This window comes from Haemorhous mexicanus, chromosome 3 (genome assembly GCF_027477595.1).
Source record: "Haemorhous mexicanus isolate bHaeMex1 chromosome 3, bHaeMex1.pri, whole genome shotgun sequence".
In the NCBI taxonomy this organism is placed as follows: Eukaryota; Metazoa; Chordata; class Aves; order Passeriformes; family Fringillidae; genus Haemorhous; species Haemorhous mexicanus.
The window spans coordinates 22,547,025-22,572,882 of NC_082343.1; the positions used below are offsets into that span (position 1 = coordinate 22,547,025).

A 25,858-nucleotide genomic window follows, 5' to 3' on the forward strand; every position below is an offset into this window, starting at 1 on the left:
TGTGATGCAAAAGAAGACACAAAACTCTGCAATCAACAGAACTGCATCAGAGAACAGAGTTCTGTTGCGTGGCACTAAAGGTTCCACTGTGAAGGTAGTAAGTTCTTTATGTCCAATCCAAGACTATTTATTACTCAAATTGTGTTTAGTCTTGTGTGAGGACTGAGGACAAACAAGCAGGAGGAGAAAATTCCTGTTTACAAACAAAAGCCACATACATAACACTGGAAAAAGCAGACATTTTCTAAATTTTTGGGGAGGAAAAAAGGCAAAAAAAAGTCCTCAGAAAAGTAAGGGAAGTAGTCTGAACCCACCTCCTTCTTCTAGTAGCTCATAAGACTCATGTCTAATTCAGAAACTACAGTACAAATCATCATTCCTTGTCTGATAGAAATCTGCAAACAGGTTTTCCTGTTTCCTGTGGTCTAAGCACTGAAGCATTAATTTTTTTCTAAGATTTCGACTGAGATGTCCTCGGGGCCTGAGAAAACTTTGTAGTCCAAACTTACATACTTGCTGTTAATTCCCACATAAAAACACAGACTTCCAATATATGACTGCAATAGGAACTATTCATGTTAAGGCATTTAAATGAAAGCATTGTTTAAAGTGTCATTTTCTAGGAAACAATCACTCTATTCATCAGTTTCTTAATTTCCAAGCTCCAAATTGATCATCACACTGCTACACATAACATATACGTAGTATAAAAGTGATATTTGTGATCAGGGTGAAGTTACAGATCTCTCCAGCTTCCCAAATAAGCACTCTCAAGAATCATACACTGGATAATTGGTCTAATTTTCCTAAATACCATGCAGATATAGGAAACATAACATACATACACAAGAGTTGTGACGAAAAAGACCTTCCTACAAAACTGACATTTCAAAGGAAACCCACCAACAAAAATAGGACACACATATTTAAAATGCATATATATGTCTTTCCAGCATTTCGTCAAATTTAATTCTTAATCAATTATCTAATTCTGCATTCTAGTTCACCATCGGAAGAGGGTTCAACATCTACTCAACAATTACTGAGATGAAATTGGTTGTAGGGAAATAGCCAAAAACATGTCAAAATTCTTCCATTTGAAACCCTTAAAATCTGTAAAGAAAAGCAAAAAAGAGACAGAAGAGAAACAGAAGAACTGAAATATTAAAAGAAAACCAAACAGAAACAACGAGAAAACAAGAAAAGCCAAAGGGATGACATGATGGCCAAGAATATGTACAAAAGCTTGACCAATTTATCCACATTGAAATCTTGAAATCAGAGGACAGAGTTGAACAAACGCTCCAAAAAGGAGGTAGTATCATTCAAAAAGGAAACTGAAAAATACAGAAAATTTGAAACTGAGTGACTACAGCCAATGGTACTGTGAAGAAATGTGGTGCAGTGAGAAGGACCAAAACTTGCCAAAACTAATCCAACTGACATCCCTAAACTCTGGGAAGAAGGGGAAACAAAGAGACAGATGTGAAACAAAATAATTGAAATTAAAAAAAAAAAAATTGATAGGACAGGTAAACTGGAAAAGCCAATGAGAGGACCTAAAGTGCAGGAATATGGACCAAAACTTGCCCAACTGATTCTCATTGAAATTGCAAGATTTCATTCCCTCCCCTGAAAAGAAATCCTTCCTTCCAGGAAAGGGAATCAAATCCTGAAATCAAAAGACAGGACTGAACAAACACTCCAGAAAAGAGATATCGGCATTCAAAAATGAACTTGAAAAATCCTGGAAGTTTGACATGAAGTGACTACAGCCAATGGTACTGAGATGAAATGTGGTGAAGTGAGAAAGACCAAAACTTGCTAAAATTATTCCCATTGAAATCCCTAAAATCTGGTAAGAAAGGGAAACAAAGCAACAGAAGATAAACACAAGAATTGAAATTTGAAAATAAAAAACAGAATAAAAGCTTAGAGGGCATATAGACAAGAAAAGCCAATGGGATGAAAAGAAGTGCAGGAATATGGACCAAAGCTTGCCCAAGTAATCCTCATTGAAATTGCTGGATTTCATTCCCTCTCCTAAAAGGGAATGAAATCTTGAAATCAGAAGACAGAGTTAAATAAGGAAAGGTGATATGGTCATTCAAAAATAAAATTGAAAAATCCTGAAAATTTGAAATGGAGTGACTACAACTAAGGGTACTGAGATCAAATGTGGTGAAGTGAGAAGGACCAAAACTTGCCAAAAATCACTCAAACTGAAATCCCTAAAATCTGGGATAGAAACAAAAAGCAACAAGACAGACGTGAAACAGAAGAATTGAAACTTAAAAAAAAAAAAAAAAAACACTTTAATTGGACAGATAAACTGGGAAAGTCAATGGGATGACCTTAAATGCAGGAATATGGACCAAAGCTTGTTCAGTTGACCCTCATTTCCTCATTGAAATTGCTGGATTTAATCCCTTTCCTAAAAGGAAATTCTTCCTTTCAGGAAAGGGAATGAAATCTTGAGGAGGACAGAGTTGAGCAAACATTCCAGAAAGAATATATTGTCATTAAAAAAATGAAGGTGAAGTATCCAGAAAATCTGTAATTGAGAGTGATTAAAACTGTTAATGCTTAACTAAACAGTGTATTTGTCTTTAGTAGCAGTACTTACAGTAAAAGTTATGTCTTGCTTGTGGGTTCCTCATTTGGTGAAGCAATATTCTGGAGTCACCATGCTTTTGTTCTAAGATAAAGCATTTTCTTTATTGCTGTGTTTAAGAAACCTTCTAAACAAGTCATCTCTTCATAACATATTCTCTTTTGAAGCACAGTTATTTCCTCTCTTTGTATTTCCTGTCCAAAATAGTAAATGTACAAATAAAGGTAAAGTGACAAGTTAGTAATTAGGACACATGGCACCTATATAATGTTGTAAATTTTCATAGTACTTTACAGATGGTAACGGATACAACATGTTAGGAAGTGCCTACAGACCGACACCAAAATTACTCGGGTCTCAAACGATTGAATAATTGTACCTGAAATGTTCCAGAAGGTTTGAAGGAACATACCTTCTTTAAATTAGTAAATGAAAACTAGCATTCCCAATAACTCTTTCTTTCTTAAGCATCATTCACATGAACCATATGCAGCATGTAGTCCAATTGTTGCTAAAGGTCCCCAGGATGTCAGGTGTGCCTCCAAGGTGAAAATTTGTTTCATTGTTTCTTGAAGGAAGATGGGCATTGGTACAATTACTTTTTTTATTTATTTTCCTAAGGAGCAGTCACAAAATAGGCTGTTAAGCATCTTTTCTCAACTGTATCAATAGTTACTGATCAGGATGCTGACGAGGAGTTAGTGGTTTTCAGGAGGGAATAACAATCTTTAGACTTCTGTTTTCTTTTTTTTTTTTTTTTAATTTGTCTTTCCCATCCCCTCCCATGTGCTGCAATATTATGAATATGTCAGAGACACATTTTGAAAAAGGATCCTGATTCATTTAGCTCCTTACCTTCAGCTGTCCACAGACTTGCCAAGTTCAGATGTCATTAATTTGAGGCATATTTCTTATCGTTTCATTGAATTCCTAAAAAGAAAATAATGTGTTGCAATTATTCCATATTCTAGAAAATCATATCACAGAGTGTTGTGGTGTGAAGCTCTGCTTCCTCCTTGCCCCCCCTGCCCTCTTCCTAATGGCTGTCTGTCAAGTTTCACATGCCAGCTAGAGCATCATGTGATTGGCAGAAGTTCAAAAGATGCTTTTCAGACCTGGAGTCATTGGCCTGTCCAGGTGTCATTGTCCCCTGAGACCTTCCTCCTCCCACCTGGTTTGTGGCTCACCCATCCTCTCCCTCCCACCTCCATGTGAGTTTAAAAGGTGCTGGAACCATGTGGTCGGGGTCTGTCAGAGCTGTACTGAGATTCAGAACTGTGTCACCTTGGAATAAACTCTGGATTTAACTCTCCGGCAGAACCCGCTCCTTTTCTCTTCACCATCGCCTGAACTTTTTTCACTAGAGGTAAACCGAGTTCCTACTTCGTATGGGTCTATCCCGAGTGCCTGCCTGCAGCTGCCAGCGAGCTAAAGGTGTCTCTGAGGAGAAATATCCCCAGCAGTGCAATCAATAACAGAGCAATCTTACATAGAAAATCTGGTCTGTTAGTCACAATATTTCTGAAAATATAATTGCCACTACAGTCACGTGACAAAGTAGACAAAGAAGAGCATTTTAAGTAATGTGGTAATATGGCAGTCACATAGCCTTATTCTTAAACTTCTCACACAATTTGAAATACTTGAAGATGTCACAGGGGATTAAGAGAATGCCTGTAATCATCTTTCCCTCTCTCTTAAATATTCTATATAATCCATTTGTAAATATATGCAGGCACAAGCAAAGGAATATCTTCATCAGCAAAAGAAAGTCTAGCTTGACCTCAGGGATTCTAAAACGTAACCAAACAACTATGCATGCTTCATTTTCAAGCCACTATTTAATATCAAAGTCTTTTTGATCAAGTGATAAACTCAAAATAATACAATCAGAAAAAAAAAGCACCTGTTTCTGAAGACTGTGTCACAGAGAACCCATTCCCACTCCTAGTCAATGAAAAATGAACTTTTTCTCATTAATTTCATAGGTTGCCAATCTGGACCCAGACTCCAGAAACAGAACCACAAGCGATAGAATTAAAACATAGTGCTCATATTCAGTAATATGATGTCATTTCTTAAGATTTTCATAGAACTTCTTAACAGGGACAAGCACCATGTGTGAGTCCCTGTGATAGATACTGCAATTGTTTCACACACCTAAATTTCACAACTTTCCACCAGGAGCTCTAATATTTTGCTTAAAGCCCTGGAGTCAGGCAAACATTTTAGACCACTAGAGTTTTGGTTTTTATCTTTGATTATCAGTCTTTTTCTTTGTAGTTAAAAGTTGGAAGTATGAGTAGTAGTTGCCGAAGACCAAACAAAACAGGAACACGGCAGTATTTTTTATTGACTTTGAAACTTTGTTCTTACCAAGAGCCATATAGCTATGGTGGAGATGGACATACAAATTCAAGGAAAATCTGTCTTGCAGCAAGACTTATTTATGTGTTGGTACTAATCACTAGTGTAAGAACTTTAAATTACAGAATAATACTTTCTACTTTTGCACATTTACAATGCAGAGTCCCAGCTATTCTGTAAGTAACTCAACTGTTCTGATAGACAATGCTCTTCTGCTCCCATTTAATTTGAAGTGATACAGATCTTTTGATCCATCCTTCAGTCTCTGTGAAAATAAACCTGTACATGCTACCACCTAAGAACCAACCAAAATCAATACCACAGAAAACCAAGCCCCAGGAATTTTGGGTAAAAAACAAATACAAAATTCTTAGAATTGCAAGAACCACCAAAGGTGGTCAAAGCTAGCCTAAAAGCATAAATGATCATTAGAGATTTTCCACATAACTTGTGTTTCTGCTCTAATTCTGTTTTGATTGCTTGTCTTTTTTTCTTTTATTCTACAGGCAAACTCATTTGTCTGGGGTGCAGATTTATGAAAATGCTTTCAGATGATCGATTCTCTTTATTGAAGCTATTTTTGATCATTTTGTTATTACTGAAGCACACAAATTGCCTGGTCTCATTTCTGTTAAATTGTGTATCTCAGTTCTGTGAGCAACTGCCACAACTCCCTGTAAATCTTGTGTGCCTGCACTTAGGGACTGACAATAATTAGGAAAGTACGAATTACGTTCACTTCATATGAGACAGTTAATGAAAATCTTCACGTGTAAATCCAGAATAGGAGAAGAGTTAGACTCTATGAAAAAGAGGCTAATTGACAAGTTTTCTTGGAATTCCTAAGGGAATGGGATCTCTGCTGGTTTTCCACTGAGAATTAGGGGAGATCAAATTATCTTTTCATTGATTAAATATTGCAAATCTCATTCGTAATCTAAGACTATGCAGTCATAACTCTGATTTCAAGTCTCTTCATGATCTTCAATTTTAGTAATTTGCATTTTCTAGAAACTGAAAAAAATATTACAGCTAGTAATATACAGTAATAGAGCCTATATTGATTTCAATCTGGTCCTTGCAGTCTGTTTCCCCCCTTTCTTTCCCTACTCTTTTCTCCCCAACCCTGTCACCAAAAACATTTTTTCAGGGATCTTTTTAATCTCATCTGTAGAGTACACTTAGATGGTCCACAAGATTTTCACCTCAGATAGAGAAAATTATGTTTAGAAAACACACAAAAATTAGTTCCATAAGTTTTTCTGCTTTATGAAAAGGTTTTTGCCTTTTTTAAAATTTATTCTGTATTTTTGTCCATTTATCTATATTTTTTTCCTGTGGTGATCGCAATTTGCAGCTGCGAATGTATTTCCCCTTAAAGTTTCAAATTATGCATTTCAGTAGACTTCAAGAACATTCTTAACCCCTCAAAATCACTTTACATGTCTCTCTTTTTCCATCAAAAACTCCATGAATTAATTCCAAGTTCCTCTTGGCAGAATTTCAGCACATGAAAACACACAGTTTGACTGGTGGACCACAACCATACACAATGCATACACACAGCAACCTAGGCTTTGGAGCACAGCAGCAAAACACACCTAACTGTTGCAGCATGTGTCACAGTCGAGACAGCCACAATACACACAGCATCATCATAAAAGCTCAGAAAGCATCAACCCATACAAAATAACACCACACCAAAAGGCTGCAAGCATCCACCCTCCTGCTTCTTTAGCCCAACCTTTTACACCCCTCATGCTCATGCATGGCACCTGTGTGCCCTCTGCTCCCTTTGGTGGCTGGTCAGCACACCTGGGCACTCCATGGCTCATTGCTTTCAATGCTGCTCACCTGCTCCTCACAGCTGTAGCCCTTTGAGGATGAGGCTCAGCCACAGCCCCACTCCCAACGACCACAAAGCATGTACCTACAGCCAGCCTTGAAATTGACCCCACAACCCTTTTCTCTAATGTACAGAGAATTTTTTACTGTGCTGTATCAGCTAATAGAAGTCAGAAAGCATTCGAAGTTTCTACCATGAGGTATAAACCTGTTGACGTATTGTAACAAAACCAATTACTCAAATTGCCCTACTCTGAAGAAGCTAATGAAAGACTTCACTGCTGACAAAGTTCAGCAAAGTTCAGACGGTTCCCTCTCACCTAAGACATGGAAAACTACCAAAAAAGACAGAGGAAACACTTGAATGTCCCACAAGACAATTCACACCAGCCAGTTACTAAAAGTACTAGGCTAAAGATATTCATCATCTGGAGTAACTGGCCTCAGTGCCCAGTATGTGAGAAATTGGGCCAATTCCAAACACAGCCCAGGTTCAAAGACAGTGCACAGAGACACCTGAGCACACGGGAAAGTTACTCCCTCAAAGTTTCATCCCATGAGCACATTTAATCCTTTTCAAGGGGATGAAAACCCAATAATCAGACCTCAACATCTTCCTAAACATCAACATTTTCCTCTCTCTCTCTCTCTCTGGTACCTGAAGTTATGCCCTTTCCTCTTGACCAAAACCAGCTGAGTTTCAGGAATTGCAGGTGTTGATTTTAACCAAACTCACAGTTTGTGTGACTCACATGCTGCCTTACAGTAATCAGCTTTTATTGAGCTGTTGTTTGCTGCCTCTTAGCTTCTAGCTATTACTTCTCACATCAGCCACAATGCCTGAAAATTGTCCCACAGCTAGGCTGTAAACCTGCTAACCCTTGAAAAGGCAAGTTTAGCATTTCAGCAAGCAAGCCCTAAATGAGAGTGGGTAAATTAGCCAGGAGTGCACTCTTTTATTGAATCTGTGACTGCCTTCATTGAAATGACAAGTGCTTTCCTTATTTAAATAAAGACATTGGCTATATTGCCCTGTGAAGATACAACTTTCCTAAAAGTGTATTGTTTTATAGATACATACCAGATATGCCATTTATGGGGATAAACTGCACTACTGAAAGAGTGACATTATTATGTCATGAATAAAATATTCAAAGCAAGGATTTTTCTTATCAAATCTTATCAGATGAATTGAATTCCTTTAGAAATCAATGACAAAGAGCACTTTGGAAAATCCCATGTACAACTCTTTAGAGTTAGAAATGTAAACTAATTTTCCAAATAAAAATTTGTCCTCTGTCAAAGATATATGGAGCCTAAATAACCAGTCCTCTATATACAGGTTCTCTAATAATGCTTCTGTATACAATCTCATTTTACTGGAGCAATACTGACTGTATTCTACTGTAGAAATACAAATCATTGGACAAAATAAGGTACTTTGACTGTGCCAGACCTGGAAAAATTAGGGTTAAAAACTGCTCCTGCATAATTCTTCAGTCCCTCAATTACACTGCAATTACAGAAAAGTCCTGTAATGCCTACAAAATTCTGATCTACTGAAACTGTTGGAAGATAAGGGTTTGAACCTATGCACCTTCAGTAGCACCACAGGTAAAACTGTAGTATCAGCACCATTTATTTCAGGTATAATTAAATTATGTGCAATGATGATTTTGTTTTCATCTAAGGAATAAGAAACAGATCCACAGGAACCAAATTGTGAATTTTAGATGCAAAATCATATTTTTTAAAGGCATATGCACCTGTCGGCACAAAAAGTATTATTAAACAACAGGAATTTTTTGTTTTCATATTACATATTGTACTGACACAAAACCACAGCTGCAGTGAAAGTAAAAGGTGATGAACCCAAAATTAAAGAGAAATTTCTTTTCACTCAGTGTGACAATAATTTAAAAGATCCAGATGACTGCAAGTATTTATGCGATTATTTTTTATGTAGAAGAAGATCCAGAATTACGTACTTGTCATGAAAGGTGCAGAAGAAATTAATATCATCTTAATAAAAGTTCTCTTTCTTAATTTAAATATTTATTGAAATTTAGGATTATAAATCATGCAAAACGTGCAAGAAAGACACAGGTCGAAGGATGGATATGGAAAAAGAACAGAAGAATGAATATGAGGAAATAGCATTAGAATACAATAACAGAATCAGAAAGATTAAGGAGCAAAATGAGTTTTAAAAGCAACAATTGATAAAGAAAAAAAAAAAGCAACCAAGGGGAGGTTCAATTAATACTTCAAAATTCAGTAAAAAACTAAGGACTCGTTACTCCACAAGGGAAAAAGGAAACAATAGATGTCTCCAAAAAGGTTTAATTCTAACAAAATAAGGAAAACTGTGCAATTAACATCATCCTACTCACCTTACCAAGCTGGAGTTCCCCCCAAGAATAAAACACCCCATGTCTCCGTGGAAAAATCTATGTACCTGTGAGGTAAGTTAATGGCAGTCACCAGGTTGCTGTAAAATTAATATTTATGCTTTGGCCATTAAAGTCTTGGAAGGAAAAACGAACCATTTCAGCCATTTCACATGGAAAAGTGTGGCATGAGAATGTATTTGGCTTTTAAGGGAAAGGATAGGAGTATGACAACTTGTGTTTCTAAGAAAAGCACTCTCATCATGAATGATACTGCAGCAGCTTTAGATATGGCCTCTTAGCCAACAGTTAGGGGAAGGAATGAGTGCTCATGAAAAGGCTGCCAATTTGGAGGAGAGAATGGAGTACAAAAAAAGAAATCTGGGTAACCAACAATCCAATTCTGTCCTGTTTTAACCTGGCACAGCTTTCAACTATTTACTGCATTCTTTTTTTCTTGTAAGATCATCCTCCTCCAAAGAAGAGAGAAACAGCCTTTCCTTAAGCAGATGATCTCTTCATACATGCTCACAAACTCCCAATTTCAGCCCAGCCAAGGATGGATTTTGAAAGCTGGATTCTGTTCCTGCTGGATGAACAGAATCAGATGGATGCTGTCTGCAGCTAGATCTGCAGTAACTTGCTATGCCCAACAGATCTGTGGAGCCAGGATTAATTTGAAGACTGTGAGACTGTATCACTAGAAAGAGACAGCATAAATCCACATCCCTAGCATGAAAAAGGAGTTATTTACTGTCGCTTTTCAGAAACTGACTAAAACTTTGTTTCAATTATACAAGAGTACTTTTCAGTTATAGAAAAAATGGGTGCTTTTGTATATTTGAGGCAGATGGATGGCTGCTCTGTCTTAGAAAAACAGAGCTTCATGTTAGAAAAACAATACCCCATAAGACAATATTTAAATATTTATACGTAAAATAGGTAATGCCAGACACTCAAACATTTCACGCATGTCGTTTGCATTCAATTAAGCTGTTGCATTGGATGATGGCAATGTGATATTAGGAAATTGTAATGAGCCTTTCTGAGGAGTCTGACTGCCATCCAAGTAGCATCTCTGGAGCACGACTAGCTTCCTAAGTTGTTCATATCCCCACCACCCACTCAGAATTTCTGGTGTAAGTCTCAAATCTACATTGTTATAGCAGAGAGGTAAAAAAATCTTACCCGAGAAACATCAACACTTAAATGGGTTAAACCAAGAGCCTGTCTAATAGCTGTATTTCTCTTTCAGTGCTGTTGGGCAGTGTATTCCAGACGGTGTGGGTGCTGTGCACCTCTCCCTTTGCCTTCATCTGAAGGAAGGCAAAAGCTCCATGGTCCTTTGAAAAGGTCAATATTAGTAATTCTCTCCGTAACAGCGTTAAGAAAATCCAAGCCTGCAGGTTGCGTATTAAATACAATAATTATATTAATGGACATCCATTACAGATGTACCTCATCCTTTCTAATGATTTCATAACCACGAGGAACAAAATTATTTCTATTTCCCATGGAGTACATATGTCAGATTTAATGGTCTGAAAGACGAATAAGTACTGAACTGCTAAATCCAAACTAGCATCCATGAAAATCAAAGTGTTCTCCATTGCACTGAAACAAAAGGTATTAGATATTTTCAGGTCATGGAACATAATATAATCTCCTAACCAGCAAGCAAAAGGAGTAAACAGGAATATTTCTATACAAAGTATAGAGAATCACTGCTAAAAAGTGAATCTGTTTAAACCTGTACCCAAAATATTCCCAAGGACAAGGAGCTCCAAAGTTGCTGTACTCCATAACAAGAAACTCTATTGTTCTTCCATGGACTTACAGATATTTGGGTTCTATAAATAGATAGTTGAAAGCATGCACTTCCTCCTACAGCAATACAGGGAGATGCTGGTAACTGGTGTGCTTGAGGAAGGGAATTTACTCTTTGCCAATTCACCAGGTGAGGGAAGAGTCATACCAAAAATGGATCCTGTAGTGTTAGTTCCACAGTAAAGAAAAAGCCTTATGGGGATACAGAGGTGTTCTTCCACTCCTGTGACAAATAAATTTAAATTTCAAGGTCAGCAATAATCATACTAGATGGGGAAAAAAATACAGGCTAGGATGAATACAGGAGAGGACTCCATCTCTACTGTGTGGACTGTAGCGACTTGGAAAAGCAAGTCAAAGACAGGAACAGGAAAACTGCAGAAACTTTCACACCTTTTGTTCCTCCCAAATCCTTTCTAAGCTAAGATGTTTTCAACTATCCCAGGGAAAGCTGAGGAATAAGTCAACAGGGCAATGTAAGTAAGCAAACTCAATTTCCTTGCCACCACTTATAATCATGACAAGAAGCAGTTAACCCAATTCCAGTCTTAGCCTCAAACATTAACTTTTGCAACAGAAAAAAATTTTCCTTCCCACATTGCTGGAAATCTTTGCAGCAGCTCAGTCACAACACAAGTAGCAAGAGAAAAGCTGTTTGACAACCTTGTTTAGCCTCTATCTTCCCTGTGATGTGGGAATTAGATCTCTCTGACCTTTCTTCTCACCAACCTATCATTTTACATGTTGTTTCTGCATTTCATCTGAATGTTGCCAGTTACCAGAAGAAAAATACAAATCATCACACATATCCCTAAATCCAGATGAAGGCACTAAATGTTACAGTGTGATAAAATGATACCAATTATATTACATTAAAAATCCAAGCGCCTAAAAGCATGAAAATGAATAATTAAGAACATCAAACTGCTGCCCATGATATCACCACATTATGCCTATTTCAACATAACACCATTAACTGTCACACCTTGATTGTTTTAAAAATGTATAATTTTGTTTTCTTGATGTAAGTAGCTAAAAGTGTTCACTGAAAAGAGTAGGTTCTGGGTGGAATGTCCATAGAAACAGGAAAAAAAAAAAGAAACATTAGTTAGCTGTTAGAAATAAGTTGTATTGAGTACTGCACCTTGGCTTCTACTAATGGACAATGAAAGACATGAAGTACATCAACTCAAGCAGATAATGCCACGGGGGGTCTAGCAAAACCAGAAGCCCAAAATACAAAGAAAACCAGAAGCAGGATGGTCATTTAGTCCAGGCATAGGACTACTATTGAACAGTTTCTCCAGCAAAGACATTCTAAACTTGCAAATGACTATCCCCACCCCTAAATCTCAGCATTTTCCACCAAGTTTATATTTCATCTACGAAGTCAGGCCATGTTTTTGGAAGGGGGAATGAATCACCTGTTATTATTTTACACCAGGTCATTCAAAATAGAAAACTTAACCTGACCTCCTTAATGTAAGAATGTCATATTTCAATCATGCCAACCTGAATTTTTTGGCATAAAACTTATATAAAGGAGTTTGAATAAGCATTCGTACAAATTTTTACGATTCAACAATTGCAGTTATCTTTGTATTCTCTTTCTTTAAACCAACAAGAGATATTCCATAGAGCTGAACATGGAAAGCACATTTCAAAACTGTGTTCACAACTCTGAATTTCACATTCTCACGTGCAGGAACTGGGACCTAATCTGAAGCCAGTCTCTTTTACAAGTCCATGGGAACCGTACCATTCACTTCACCCATGTTAGAACACCACCTATGTTCCCATTGAACTCAGAGACTAAAACAACAAGGCTGAATTTTGCAGATTTGTTCTTGCACAACATTTTTTATTTGTTGCTGTTTAAGCAGAACTCCTTGCAGTACTTGAGAGACGGCTCATGTTATTTGAATCATTATCCTAAAGGGAGAAAAGAGCAACTTTCAAAGGATTCAGGTAGTAGCTGGAAAAATACATGAGAGATGAAACCTGAAGATGGATTTCACAAGCTGAAAGAGAATAGATCATACTGAATTATTCATCCAGCTCCAAACATTGATTAAATCCATAGCTGGTGGCTGAGGGCTCAAGCCAACACAGATTTACAACCGAACAAAATTTCGTACCAGAAATAGTTCCATCAGTAGAGTTGCAGTGCAAGCTGCAGTTTCTCCTTCTCTCATTTTTGAGATACACTCAGCTAAGATCTTATTATCATGCTTACATAAGACGGGGGAGAAGAGGAATTACATTTTTCTAACTTGGAGTTCTAAGACAATAGATCCCTTTTTGCTTTATAAGAAGAGACTCTTCTATAACATTATTTTGTTGTGATAACAGAAGTATATAAGTTCAGGCAGTACATAGAGCTGGCTTTAAAACAATGTTAGCTATTGATTAAGGAATATGGATAATTAGTTTAAATTCTTGAAGCTGTGACAGGAGCAGACAGAAGTTTCTTTCTGTCTTCAAACTGGCAACATCTTGTAGTTGCTATTTGCAAGTGTAAAGTTGCTATTTGCAAGTGTAAAGTATTAGGTCATGACCATTGCAGAAAGCAGAATATCTGACCTGATCCGTCAAAAGGCAAAATTTTTTCAGAAAGTCATATGTCCCTACATCCTCTAAAACTCATAGAAATATTAGTGTTGCACGAGGAGGCTTGATAAAATCAGACTACTCTCATGGTCTGTTCTAAATGCACAAGGCAGACCACTGCTGGTATACCAAGCAGAAATTCAATCATATCAGATGGTCCTCAAGATGTACAGCTTGTTGTTTGTGTTCTGCCTATGGAGAGTTTTGTTAAGGGAAGCCAAGCACTGATGAAATGCTATGGCTTTGCAGGCTCCCTTTTTCTGGATGACTATTTATTATGAAGTTTAATTTGTCATACTGGAGGAGTAGAAGGCAGCAGAATGCCCTACAAAGTGCCGTGATTTCTGTACCAGTAGAGTGCATGCAGTAATTCATACTGAAATGACATTTGTCATCCACACTTTCCTGTGTTGCTTGGGACACAAAAGTAAACAAAGACAAGTCCTTTTTGTTTTGATTATTTTCAAGACAGTAATTAGAAAATGTTGGAGTTGGCTTGTGCATAACGCTTTCAAAGGATTCTCTAAGTCAGTTCTCCTCCTATTTTATTTGGTTTTTCTATTGGCAGAATTATATTTGCTTGAATGGAATCACTCTTGATCTAGTCAAGTGTGAGAACAAAACAATTTAATTCATTTGTCTTTTACAAATCAGCATTGTTGTGATACTCCCAGTTCTTTCAACACATCTATGATCTTCAAAAAATATGATGGTACAAAAGCTAGTCTTCTTTAATCTGCTCTATCTTGGTCAAATTCCAAGCTTCATGTCATTTTTGTTGCTAATATTACCTCATTTCAAAATAAGTCTTTGTACATTTTTTCAGCTCAAAACTTTCCTTAATATAATTGCTATAATTGTACTTTAACTACAGCACTTGAATGGTTGAGAAACACATCTTATTAAATCTATAATAAAGTAGGGACTGAACAATTATACGCTACAAGGGGGAAAAAATACACCAGCAACCGCACATGACAAAGGTTGCAAAGTGCCTTGATGATCTGACTGTGGCTCTCTGATTGATGAACAGCAGCAGATATGCATGAAAGAGTGTGGGTGCCTCGAGCGTGTCTCTGCCTTCAGAGAAGCCAGGGAAAAGGAAAAACAAAGTGCTTTGCAGAAACCCACTCTCTTGCCTGGACTGATATGCATACAAAATAAAGAATATGCATTAAACATGAGTGAGTGGAATGCAGGAAGTATATGTCCTCATATATACTCAGTTTCAGCATATTCATCCAAATTAATCTCCTGTGCTATTTCTGTGCAGCCATTTAACACGGAAAAAAATGTGGCTTGCTCTTGACTTGTGCTCTGACATGAAGCAAACCAGTGACAATAACTGTGAAAAACTAGGAGATACAGTCCCTTAATCACAGGAGAAGTGGCAATGTCAGGTGAAAGGGTATCCAGCCACTCTGCCAGAACTGAGCAGGAAGTTCACCACAAATAGCAGAAAATGTGCAGTGCCAATGGCAGGAGGCACCAACCACCTATCCGCAACTCTGTGACATTGCTGAGGCTAGTACTCCACCTTTTCCTAGTCTTCATGGGACAGACAGACATCAATCCCACACTACTTCAGCTGCCACAAATGTGGAAAAAATTTAAGAAGAATTCAGCAGGAAAGGAGAGCTTTGAGAATCTGCAGAACATAAGAACCACGGTAAAACACTTCTCTGTATTTGTAATATCTGTATACACCAGTATCTGGACTGGAAAACACTTCCACAGAGCATTCCCCAGAAACAACACTAGTATCTGCACTTTCTAGAAGGGTAGCTCAGTCTTTGCAGCTGGTGGAGTTTTTTTAAGGGCTCCATGGCAAATATGAACACAAATTTTGACCAGTATAAGAAGGGGATGTGAAAAACAACAGCACACAGATTTTTAAGGTTCAGTGAAATAAAATATTACAGAATTATGTAGGGTGGGGGGAGGGAGCAGGGTTTTGGTTGTTTGCTGGTCTTGGTAACTCGTAAAATCAGATGATGGAAAATTTATATTTGAACTCTTTTGTGGTAAACTTTTAAAGAAAGTACCCACTGACTTTTTACCTACATTCTGCTGTTTCATAGCAATCCCATCACAATGAAATTCTTCTGTAGAGGACTTCATTTTATCCTCTCTTATAGTGATAATTCTCCCAGTTTTCTCTCCTGCAAAAATTCCAAGACAGAATCATAATTTTCAGCAACACATAATTGTTTTCTACAGATACAACCATGGGTCATACTAATTACATGATGCTTTAATGACAAAAGTCCGCTGACTGGAAAACAAAATTCACTGGACAAAAATTCACCTTTGTGTTGATGAAGACATAATTACGTCCAGTGTCAGTAGCTAAATCAATACTAATCCTTGCTCCTATATTACACAGAAATGTCTGCAAGTAATTCCTGTGTCTTAAAATGTAAACTTTATGGTGACTCAAGGAAATGGATGATAAGTTTTCACAACTGTTATATGTTAGCAATCCAAGACCTATTTTTGCTAGTTTTTTGATCAATATCTTTCCACTGCTGTGTCCTTCTGAAATTATACATAAATCCCTGTGAAAAAACCCCACACTGAATATTTGCTCTTTAGGATTTTCCCATTTGCAAAGCTGTATAGAAGATTCCTTTCCTTTTTAGCCCAGGCTGTTTCAGTGTTTTATTTTTATCCGACCCAAATATCCCAAAACCTAAATGTAGATGTTTTTATCAAAGCACAGTCATTAAGAAGCATCACACAAAAATAAACAACACACTTTCTGTTGCATCCTACCTTAACACTCAAGAGATAAAGCAACTTTTAGACCATCACAATTTGGCGGACATCTCTTGTTGTCATGCATTCTGTAGTCCTTAGTTCTTTCAGTATGACCTGGAAGATGATCCCACGGGAAGTTATCCTAGAGCAAGTCAGTTGTCATCTAAGGACTTACACCTGGAACATGGCCCTTTTGTGCATGGATACAGCTCAAGGAGGAGATCAGCACGTTTCAGTGCAGCCCTGTCATCCAAGAAGCTCTTCTTCCTGCAGGGAGATCTAAGGTATCTTGACTTGGACATTTAGAAATCTAGAAAATGATTAAAATTCTGGAATATTCTGACAACAGCTGCTTTAAGCAGAAGTTACCAGATGGTAATATTTGTGTGGGTACCACGTCATCTGGCAAGGAACAAGCTAACGATGCACAAAATGCTTTGATGCACAGCCTTCAAGCAGTAAACTTAAAGTGATATGAGGCCATACAAGGACTCATCCATGCTGCTCTGCAATTCTGCATGATACAAACAATTGTTTACCAATACAAGTGAACAGGTAAGGAAGTCACAAAGTATTTGGCACATAATGGTTGTTGGTATTAAAAAGAGCATCATTCCTCAAAATGACTAATATTTGTGAACATTTATGGAGATTTGCAGGAAGCTATAGAACATATTTTAGATACATGCAGTTGGGATGGTGGGTGTTTGGAACATAAAAATCCAGCAGTCACATGGATATTAAAGCACAGGCCTCTTTCAGTCACATTTTGGAAATGGAACACAATGACAGCCTAAAACCCCAAAACCAACCAAGCCTGTCAAGTTTAAGGAAAACCACTGGAAAACTCAGGGAATACTACTTATATGGGAATATCTTCAACACAGACAAGACTAGAGCTGTTCCCTGCGAAGAACAACTTTGTATTTCAAGGCAGCTGGTTTCAGAGCTATCTACTCCATGTATATGTATAAGAGGCTCTGATTCGACTTCTTTGATATGAATTACATGATTGATAACAGAAAAATGACAGAAAGAGTAAGTGGATTTCTTGCACTAGTCTTGCAAGGATGTGTGAAGATTCTGAAGGCTCAAAGCATCAGTTTCCTGAGGTTTTTTATTTATTGAAGAAATCCATGGAGCATTGTTCATGCAGAAGTAAAAGTATCCATATCTATTTAAGCATGTGCTATTTCAAGAAATACATGGTTGTGTTCTGCATTTCAATTCTTATTCCAGAGTTCACACATCCTATTTGTAACCGACCCAGCTATGGAAAATGCAAAACTAAAAATAGGCCTTCACACACACCTTGATTTCACTCTTTCATTCAATCCTTGAGTACTTGCTCTACAAAAATAAGAACCTTTTTAAAGTATATACTTTTACAGACCAGGGCTCAGTTGGAATCTCTCTGAAAATCATGTTGAACAGGTAGCCTGCTGGTTTAAATTACAGTGTTGAAACCTTTACAAAAGAACACAAAATAGTACTGAGTGACTAGTTCAACATTCTTGTGTGCTTGAAAGCTCTGAATCTGGGAATTTTGTTTGTTTCACTGAAAAAATGTAGCTGGTTTGCTCCGAAATAATTTATTTATCAGAAAATACATTTTTCATAAAAGATGAGAAGTCTTCTGACATAAACAAAGCTTGTCCAAGGTCAGATAAATTATGCTCATGAATATATACCTTTATAAAGTACAAATATGTTATTCATTACTATTTTTACTTCTCTTAGGTAGGACTCCCTTAGGTATGCATATGCTGCACAATCAACTGTTTAAAATAAACTAGAGTGAAATTCACTATGGATGGTCTAAGTCTGTTACTGATCTGTGGCTCTGGTGGTTATCCTTTGTTCCTCTATCTTGCTATTTAGGACTTCTGAGAAAGTAATTAGAGTGATAATTTTTGTCCTTAGAAATTTAGGACAGAATAATCACATCAAATCATATAAAATTGTTTGTGTATTTTCTTATTTGTTCTGTTGGACGATTTCTCCAGGACAACTATTATATTCAATATCCTCAGTATATTAGCATCCTGCAGTAATGTATTTAGGTTGGACATGTTTATTATATTTATTAACCAAAGGACAAAAATAACAGAATGAGATCTAATAGAACACATACATCTTCTGTGCAGTTAGCAAGCAATGCATTTAATTGCTTCTCATTCATAATTGTTGATTTAACTGGAAGTCAACAACAAATTCTAAATTCAATACTATTTACTTAGTACAGACCAAATTCTGTTCCAGAGGTTTGAGCAGCCCTGAACTTTCAAGTGCTACCATAGCCCTGTAAGTTTCTGTGGCTACAGTGAGGAATTCCCACTAAAATGTATCTGGATGTCTGCACTGGTAGGAGAGATCTATCCTGCATAGCCCTGCGTCCATCAGCAAGGCTATGGTCACATAACGCTCTGCCTGCCTGTTGTGTGGGGCTCTGGCACGTTAAGAAACCTGCATCATGTTCTCTCTTCATTCTCCCAACAGCTGAGATATGAGAGAAGCTCTTGTGCGAGAGTGTAAAGCCAGAATCCAACCCTGGTGTTTGGAATGAGCTGGGGAGTAGAGAAGAGTGAGCAGGAGCTACAAATCACCAAAATGCCAGTGGCACAAGGCCAGGGGCTCAGGACCAGGCTAGAAGCACCTGAGGCCACCTCTGCTGTTCTCCACTCCTGAAGTGAAGCCATCAGGTCAAGGATGTGGAAGAGTGGCATACATCATTGCCTATTCCCATGTGCAGAGGAGAACTGGTGCAACTTCCAACAACCTCCATATCCACCCAGACTAATGAGACAGTCAGCTCAGCACCTGAGCACCTGTCTGAGAATTGACACACGTACACACACAGAACAGATTACTAGAGCAGCATAAACAAAAATCATCTCGCTTGGCAGACCCTCACAGATTTATCACACCATTTATCTCACAGACTTATCTGTCATCATTTTACCACGACTTACTTCATCAGCACTTCTACTTTCCCCAGAGCTGGGTCTTAACCAAAAATTTCACATGCAGCTCTAAATTCCCCTGAATTTTCAGATTAAGAGATATGCCAGAAATTTTATTTTCCCATAGCCAGGAAATTATCCTTATAAAACAATAGTTCTCTCCAGTCCAAATAGAATAAGTGGGTGCATGCTTGATTCTTCTGCCTGCAATTGTACAATTATGCTTTTCTTATGCTGTTTATTTGTCATGATTTCGCTTTGATCACATCTATATACTGAAGTACTCAGCTGATGGAACCACTGCCTTTCTTTTTGAATAGTGGATAATGAGCGATGAAAGTAGAGCAAATCTGCATCTGACATAATGTTGGAATTTGGACACATGATAAAATATCTCAAATGCTAAAGGATCTTATGGGTTAAGTAGCTGTTTTGTCTCCTGAATCATCACAGGACTAAAAGTGCTACATGGAGCTGAAGTTGGAGACAACACCAAGAATCATTTAGAAGAGGCATTGCAGTCTTCAAATAAAATGTGGATGAAAACTGTAGCAACTCTGGAGGTCACTCTACTGTCATTAAAACAAATTGCAAAATTGTTGCAAGGGAGAGGGAGCAGGAGCCAGCTATCTGATAGGTTATTAAATTCTGAGCCCGATTTAAAAGTATGCAATTTCTTCAATACAATTTGTCATACACAATCTGTTTAACCTTCACAATATAAGAATTGTTTCAACATTTTGAAAATACAGTAACTACAGGGAATTAGCAATCCTCCAGAAAAAGTAGGGTAACTGTGCCTCAGGAGCTACCTCATTCTTTCTGGCTATGAGTAAGTGTCAGTATCAGGATTTAAAAACAGAATTTCTTGGCTTTTCTTCTCAGGACAATATCCAAAACGCTGTGTCACTTTCTATGCTGCATGAAAACAGACTTAAAATAACAACAGCATTTTCCACCTTGTACTATGTATATCCCTTAATTTCAAAAACATTTCGTGTAACTCTATCCAAGCTCAACAAAAAGAACCCATGATCTGAATCTGAATGCACCAAGTATAGAACTCCCCAAGGTCACACCCTCACTAGCTTTTTTACACCTGCACTACACTGCCTGCAAAAATAGTTACCCTATAGGCTGACTTCTGGAGAAATTCCTGTATTTGTAGATCCATTGTTGTTAGGATACAACAATATCAAAGCCATATAAGGCTTGCCAACTGTTTGATCATCACTTCACACCTTGTGGGCAGAAAACAAGTATAATTAATGCAGCTCAATCCCTTAAGTCAAAAGTGCAGAGATCCAAGAATTTCATATTTTTTCTAGTAGTTATTCTGTCTTTAATCCCCAGCACTGAAACATGAATTGAATATATAGTAGACATAATGCCCTCGTAAATATTCTAGATTAACATTTCAATTATTTTTACTACCTTTGTAACACAGACAAAATTAATAAAAGCATTGCAGGATTAAGTAGTTACTGTCTGTTTCCAGTCTTATTATGATTTGTTCAAACCCAATACATGTACTAACATATGGCAAGAGAAACCTATCTTTGTTCAAAACTAACATATTTTAACAGGGAACACTCCTAGTGATGCACAGGTCCTAACAAAACCAGCAACTGAATACAATAGAGGCAGTTTGGTCCTAAAACACATTTAACAAATGTGATTTTCACATCAATCTGGGCCTGCTGTTTTTAAATGGTACCTCCTAACCCTCTGCAAGAATGGGCAAATGGTGTTGGATGCCTCCTAGGTTTTTTTGACACGTGTGTCTTCAGGAGAACATAACCATGTCAATCATATTTCTTCTAGCATACTAAAATAAAAACATGATCCTCATTGAGTCTATAAAGATATTCACAGGGGTTTTTATTTTATTTATCTCTGTTACCAAGTACAAACTCAACTTCAGCATGAAGCTGCTATGACCAATTTAGACAATGATAATCCTTTAGATTAAGTAATTAAGTAATCCTTTAGATTACTTTTTTTATGCTCTCTTTACACCAGTAAGTTGTGTTTAAACATGTCTTTCAAATTGGTATATTCCATGTATTGTTTAAAAGCTGTGATTCTAATAATTTTGTCCACTTCCAGATACTTTTATAGCTTCCTGTATAGGTAGGCAGGATTAAGCACAAAGGAGTGTCCAAATATAGATGGTTGTGTTTATCACAGTGTTTGTTACCACATTAATTTCCTGCATTCTTGTTCCAACACGAATATAATTTCCCAGTGCAGAGAAACCTCAGTTGTAGACAGCTTACAGAGATCAGCCTCAGGCCATGAGTACTCTGGAAAAGAAAAGTTATTCTTCCCTTGGAGACGCGTGCCATTTCTGGAATGAAGGCTGATTTAGCAGCTTAGAAACAAGGATGTCAAGTGCACTTCTTGAAGCAGGCATACCTGAAATTTTCCCAGGGATAGCAAAGATTACACTTTTCCTGATACCAGTACTGAAACTATGTATTTTCAGAAGCAAAGGAATGAGGAGTGACCACACTTTGCAAAGTGATCAATTTTTCTCCTTCTTACTATCACCAAACATTTCCAGACCCTTTTCCCTGCTCTTGTCAGGCTGATCACTCTCTTTATCCCCCTATTTAAACTCGTGAGCAAGGAATGAATGTTTTATTACTGTCATGAAGGAGTGGTTACACAGGGAGTAGAGAAGTGAACACAAATGTAGGAAAAAGGGTACGTAGGTAGGTTTGGGCTTGGTTCCCTATCTACACAATAGTCCATAAAGATTAATGGCACTGCAGCATTTCATAGTACATATTGCCTTGTGTACAGTTATATCATTTTTTTAATTTGGAAACTTAACATTCAGCAAGAATGCTGGCTGGCAGTACACAGCAGCTCCTCCATCCAAGGAAGAATTCACATATCCAAGAAGGACATATTCCTTCTGCTGTCAGTGAGCCATTTTCTACTTTGTGCCAAAGTGTCTGCAGAAGTCTGTCAGTCAAGACAAAACACATAGACTCAAAAACTTGGCCATGCCATTCCTCACAGTCTGCTACAGACCCAAGAGCAAGCCAGACAGCATCTGTGGAGGATACAGGAGGAAAGGTGACCTCCAGTTCACCAGCGGGTGTGAACAGATAGGAAAGATGTATTGATTCTGCTATTCTGGGTACATCTCACCCCAACACCCACGTTCACACACATCCGTATGAAACATTGCTGAAACCCCCAACACAATGTGGTGCACTCCATCCTTTGCACATTCATTCAGGACACTCCAAGAATGATGCCTATCCATCCTACTTGTACAGCATCCTATGTAAGACTGTCCCTCTCTTGCACTGCCATTACCACAGTTCCAGCCTGTCCTCAGCCCTCCTGCTTTTCTCAGCCCCTGTGCCGATATCTCTGTATCATTGCAATTGCCCCAAGGCAGCCGTTCTTACCTTCACATCTTGCACCAGGGTCCTCACCAGCAGCAGCTGACATAGATCCTGTGACTCACGGTCACAAGCCTATGTGTATCCTATGTAGTGCTGGTTAGGTTGGGAAGAAGCTTTGGTTGGAAACAGAAGAGCGAAGAGACAAAGATGGATGTACCATTCATCTCTCAAATATGACTGGAGGTACATGTTGCTGCAACAGATTTACAAGTAGACCAACACTTTTTTTCAATTTGTTTTCAGTGCTCAGAGTTATTTTTGGCCAAGAATGCTATTCTTTGAGTGTCTGAGCTCCTCTGGAGGCTTCTTCTTCCTGTGAACCGTGGACTGGTTCACTGAGCAGCCTCCAAGTCCTGTGTGGTAAGCTATCAGTTCCAAGAAAAATGAGTCAAGTGTTTGCCCACATGAAATTCATTCCCTGTTATTTTAGGAAGAAGCAGAGAGGCTCATAACTCATTCTCACCATTGCTGGGAAGCAGTCACCAGGTCTCTTGCACAATGCATTGAACTATGCTTTCATAGTGATTTAGGCAATATAATGTTACAGCCAAGGTAACACATGACATGGCAATGCCATGGAATGTGCCCTTGTAACAAATATTGAATATTTCAGCAGATATCCCTGCATTTCAACAAGGATCATTCATCTATATCTGGATTGAGATCTGTTGAAAATATTATAAAACAGATTCATCTAATTATTTTTAAACTTGTTAATGAAATAATTGCATTACTAACAATGACAGTAATAATTTGAATTCTGACTCATACCATAAATTAAATCTTATGCATGTCCATCAGCATTTATATTGTTTTTCCTTTGATTGTGAAGGGCTTGGAATCACTGGGTCATGAGTTTTATTTTGGAAAAATGAAGCTCAGTCTGCAAACCTATATTTGATCTTGTTTTTTTTTTTTTAAACAGACTGAATCTGAGTTCATCTTTCCTTTCACTGTGCAGATGCATCCTCTGCAGTAAACACAGAAAAGCAATACTCAGCAGAGTCTCAGGTGAAGATGTTAACTCCTCCACTCCAAGCCTAACTTGACGCATGGCCTTAAGACACTCTCCTATATTGGATTGAACATTTCTATCTTGAGTGCCACCCCAGACACAGAATTCCTGCAGTGCTCCATATGGCTCATGGATGGGTTCATCCAGGCTGAGGAACTTCATCACTGTAATGCCTAATTAGCTCCATGACTTCAGGACCTGTAGAATCACCCAGCCCTACCTACAAAGTCCATATCACGATCTGAAGGTACTGATGGTGTACCCTCAAAGAGACTTAGAGAATAGACTTCTTGCACCATTCCCAAATCCTGCCTTCTCTTATGGTGCTGAATTCAGCTGTGTAATTTTCTTTGAAAGCTCAAGGCACAGTGTCTGCTTTACGGATGTTTGATGAACCAGTAAAAAGCATAGAATAAAATGCTATGCAAAACCAGAGTGACAAGTGGTCACTGTAGCTGAGATTGAGGCTAAATTTACTTCTAAATCTTCTCTGTCAACAGGTTATTTAAGGCCTGCCTTTATATTTTTATCCTTCCTGCTGGTTTGAGTTTCTGGATCATTATTGCAGATTAATGATAAATACACTAGTAAGATAGACTTCCTCCCAGTACCTGGAAACATGTATTTTAGAAACTTGTTCCTCTACCAGTTTACTTCAGTGAGAATTCAGGTTTCCAAGAAACAAATCAGGCTATTTATATATTATATGAGAAATGGTAAGGATAGATTTTACTTTATAAATATCAGCAAAACCAAAAGTAACTTATAACTGTGCCATTAAGATGCAGTCTGGAGAAAAATGAATAGATGTAAGTACATTTCTAAGTACCCATCAGTTGAGCTTGGGGGTGAGTGAGATTTTTTACATTCCATATATATATATATAAAAAAAAAAAGATGCTGGAATAATCTCAGCAGCATCTTAATTCTGCAGTCTTTGTGGTGTGCTTGGAGTTGCAATATGCACAATCTCCCCTGATGTTCACAGGGTAATGTAAGTATTGACAGTTGGTAATTTCTCTAAAGAAGTAAGACCTAGGCTTCAGGGACCCCCTTAAAAGAACGGTGTCCTCCCTGAGTGATAATTGAATATGGCAACTGCAATCAAGAAATACTTTTCAATTTTAATCATTTGAATCTCACATTGACTCAAACGCAACCCTTTGCAAATGTGACCACTTCACAATGTGAGAGAGGTATGTTGGTTAAACTCATGTGACTGCAGCTTCCTGGAAAGAAAATTTAGAATAAAGCCACAGACAACTGCAGAGAAAACTCCAAACATATCACAGTACACCCAGCTTTTAACAGTATCCACTAAAAGAAACACAGAGAGAAAGAAAGCAGAGAACCAAAGGATAACATTAATTCATATGAAAATTCCAGATGGATTAAGATTGTTAAAGGTTGGGATTATACAGTTATGTCTGATAGTTATGGTTCTGAAAATTAGGTTCTAAAGCCTCTAAGGAGATTTTGCAGCACCACTACATTTGAAGTCTTAGACTTGATGGCTTTTTTTACTCCAGGATTGCTCTCCATGTTTGGATTTGCCCTATCCACCGAGATGGTGACTAACAAATGTAGTAAGACAGATAGAAATGCTCTATAGACCTCTTTTGGGGATTCAGCAAGAGGGAGACTGGCATAGATTGGTTTACAATTAAAAATGGAATGACATCACGCTTTTGCATTCCTTACCAATTCTTTTGTGTATACGACCTGCAAATAGAGAAAAATTCTGTGGTGTTGATCTGTTTGTGCTTTTAAGATAGAGGATGGGAGAAGAGGAAAGCAGATAGGAGGAAAGGAGGGAGGGAAGGACAGAGGGAGAAAGGGCAAGCTGGTTAATGTTTTTCTTTCAGCTTGTTTTCTATGAGTCACACCACTAAGTATTTGCATTAGCAGGTCTCCTGCTGCTGCTACATCATTCAACTGTTTGTTTAGTTGCTGTGCCTCTTGAAAAGTCCAGCAACACTGAATTTTTATACATCCTTCTTGTACTTTATTAATTAATTGAATCTTTGGGAAACAAAATGTTC

At 37.7% G+C, this 25,858-nt stretch overlaps 1 protein-coding gene across 1 annotated transcript in view; it reads right to left on the reverse strand.

Moving 5' to 3' along the window:
- KCNK2 (potassium two pore domain channel subfamily K member 2) overlaps window positions 1-23,058 on the reverse strand; it is a 126,686-nt gene extending 103,628 nt beyond the window's left edge. Inside the window, exons 1-3 of the mRNA XM_059841052.1 lie at window positions 22,805-23,058; window positions 3,470-3,544; window positions 2,627-2,808 (exon numbers count right to left, since the gene is read on the reverse strand). Of these exons, the coding sequence (XP_059697035.1) occupies window positions 2,627-2,660 (34 nt within the window). The 5' untranslated portion in view covers window positions 2,661-2,808; window positions 3,470-3,544; window positions 22,805-23,058. The remainder of the gene's footprint in view (window positions 1-2,626; window positions 2,809-3,469; window positions 3,545-22,804) is intronic.
- Window positions 23,059-25,858: the final 2,800 nt, after the last annotated feature.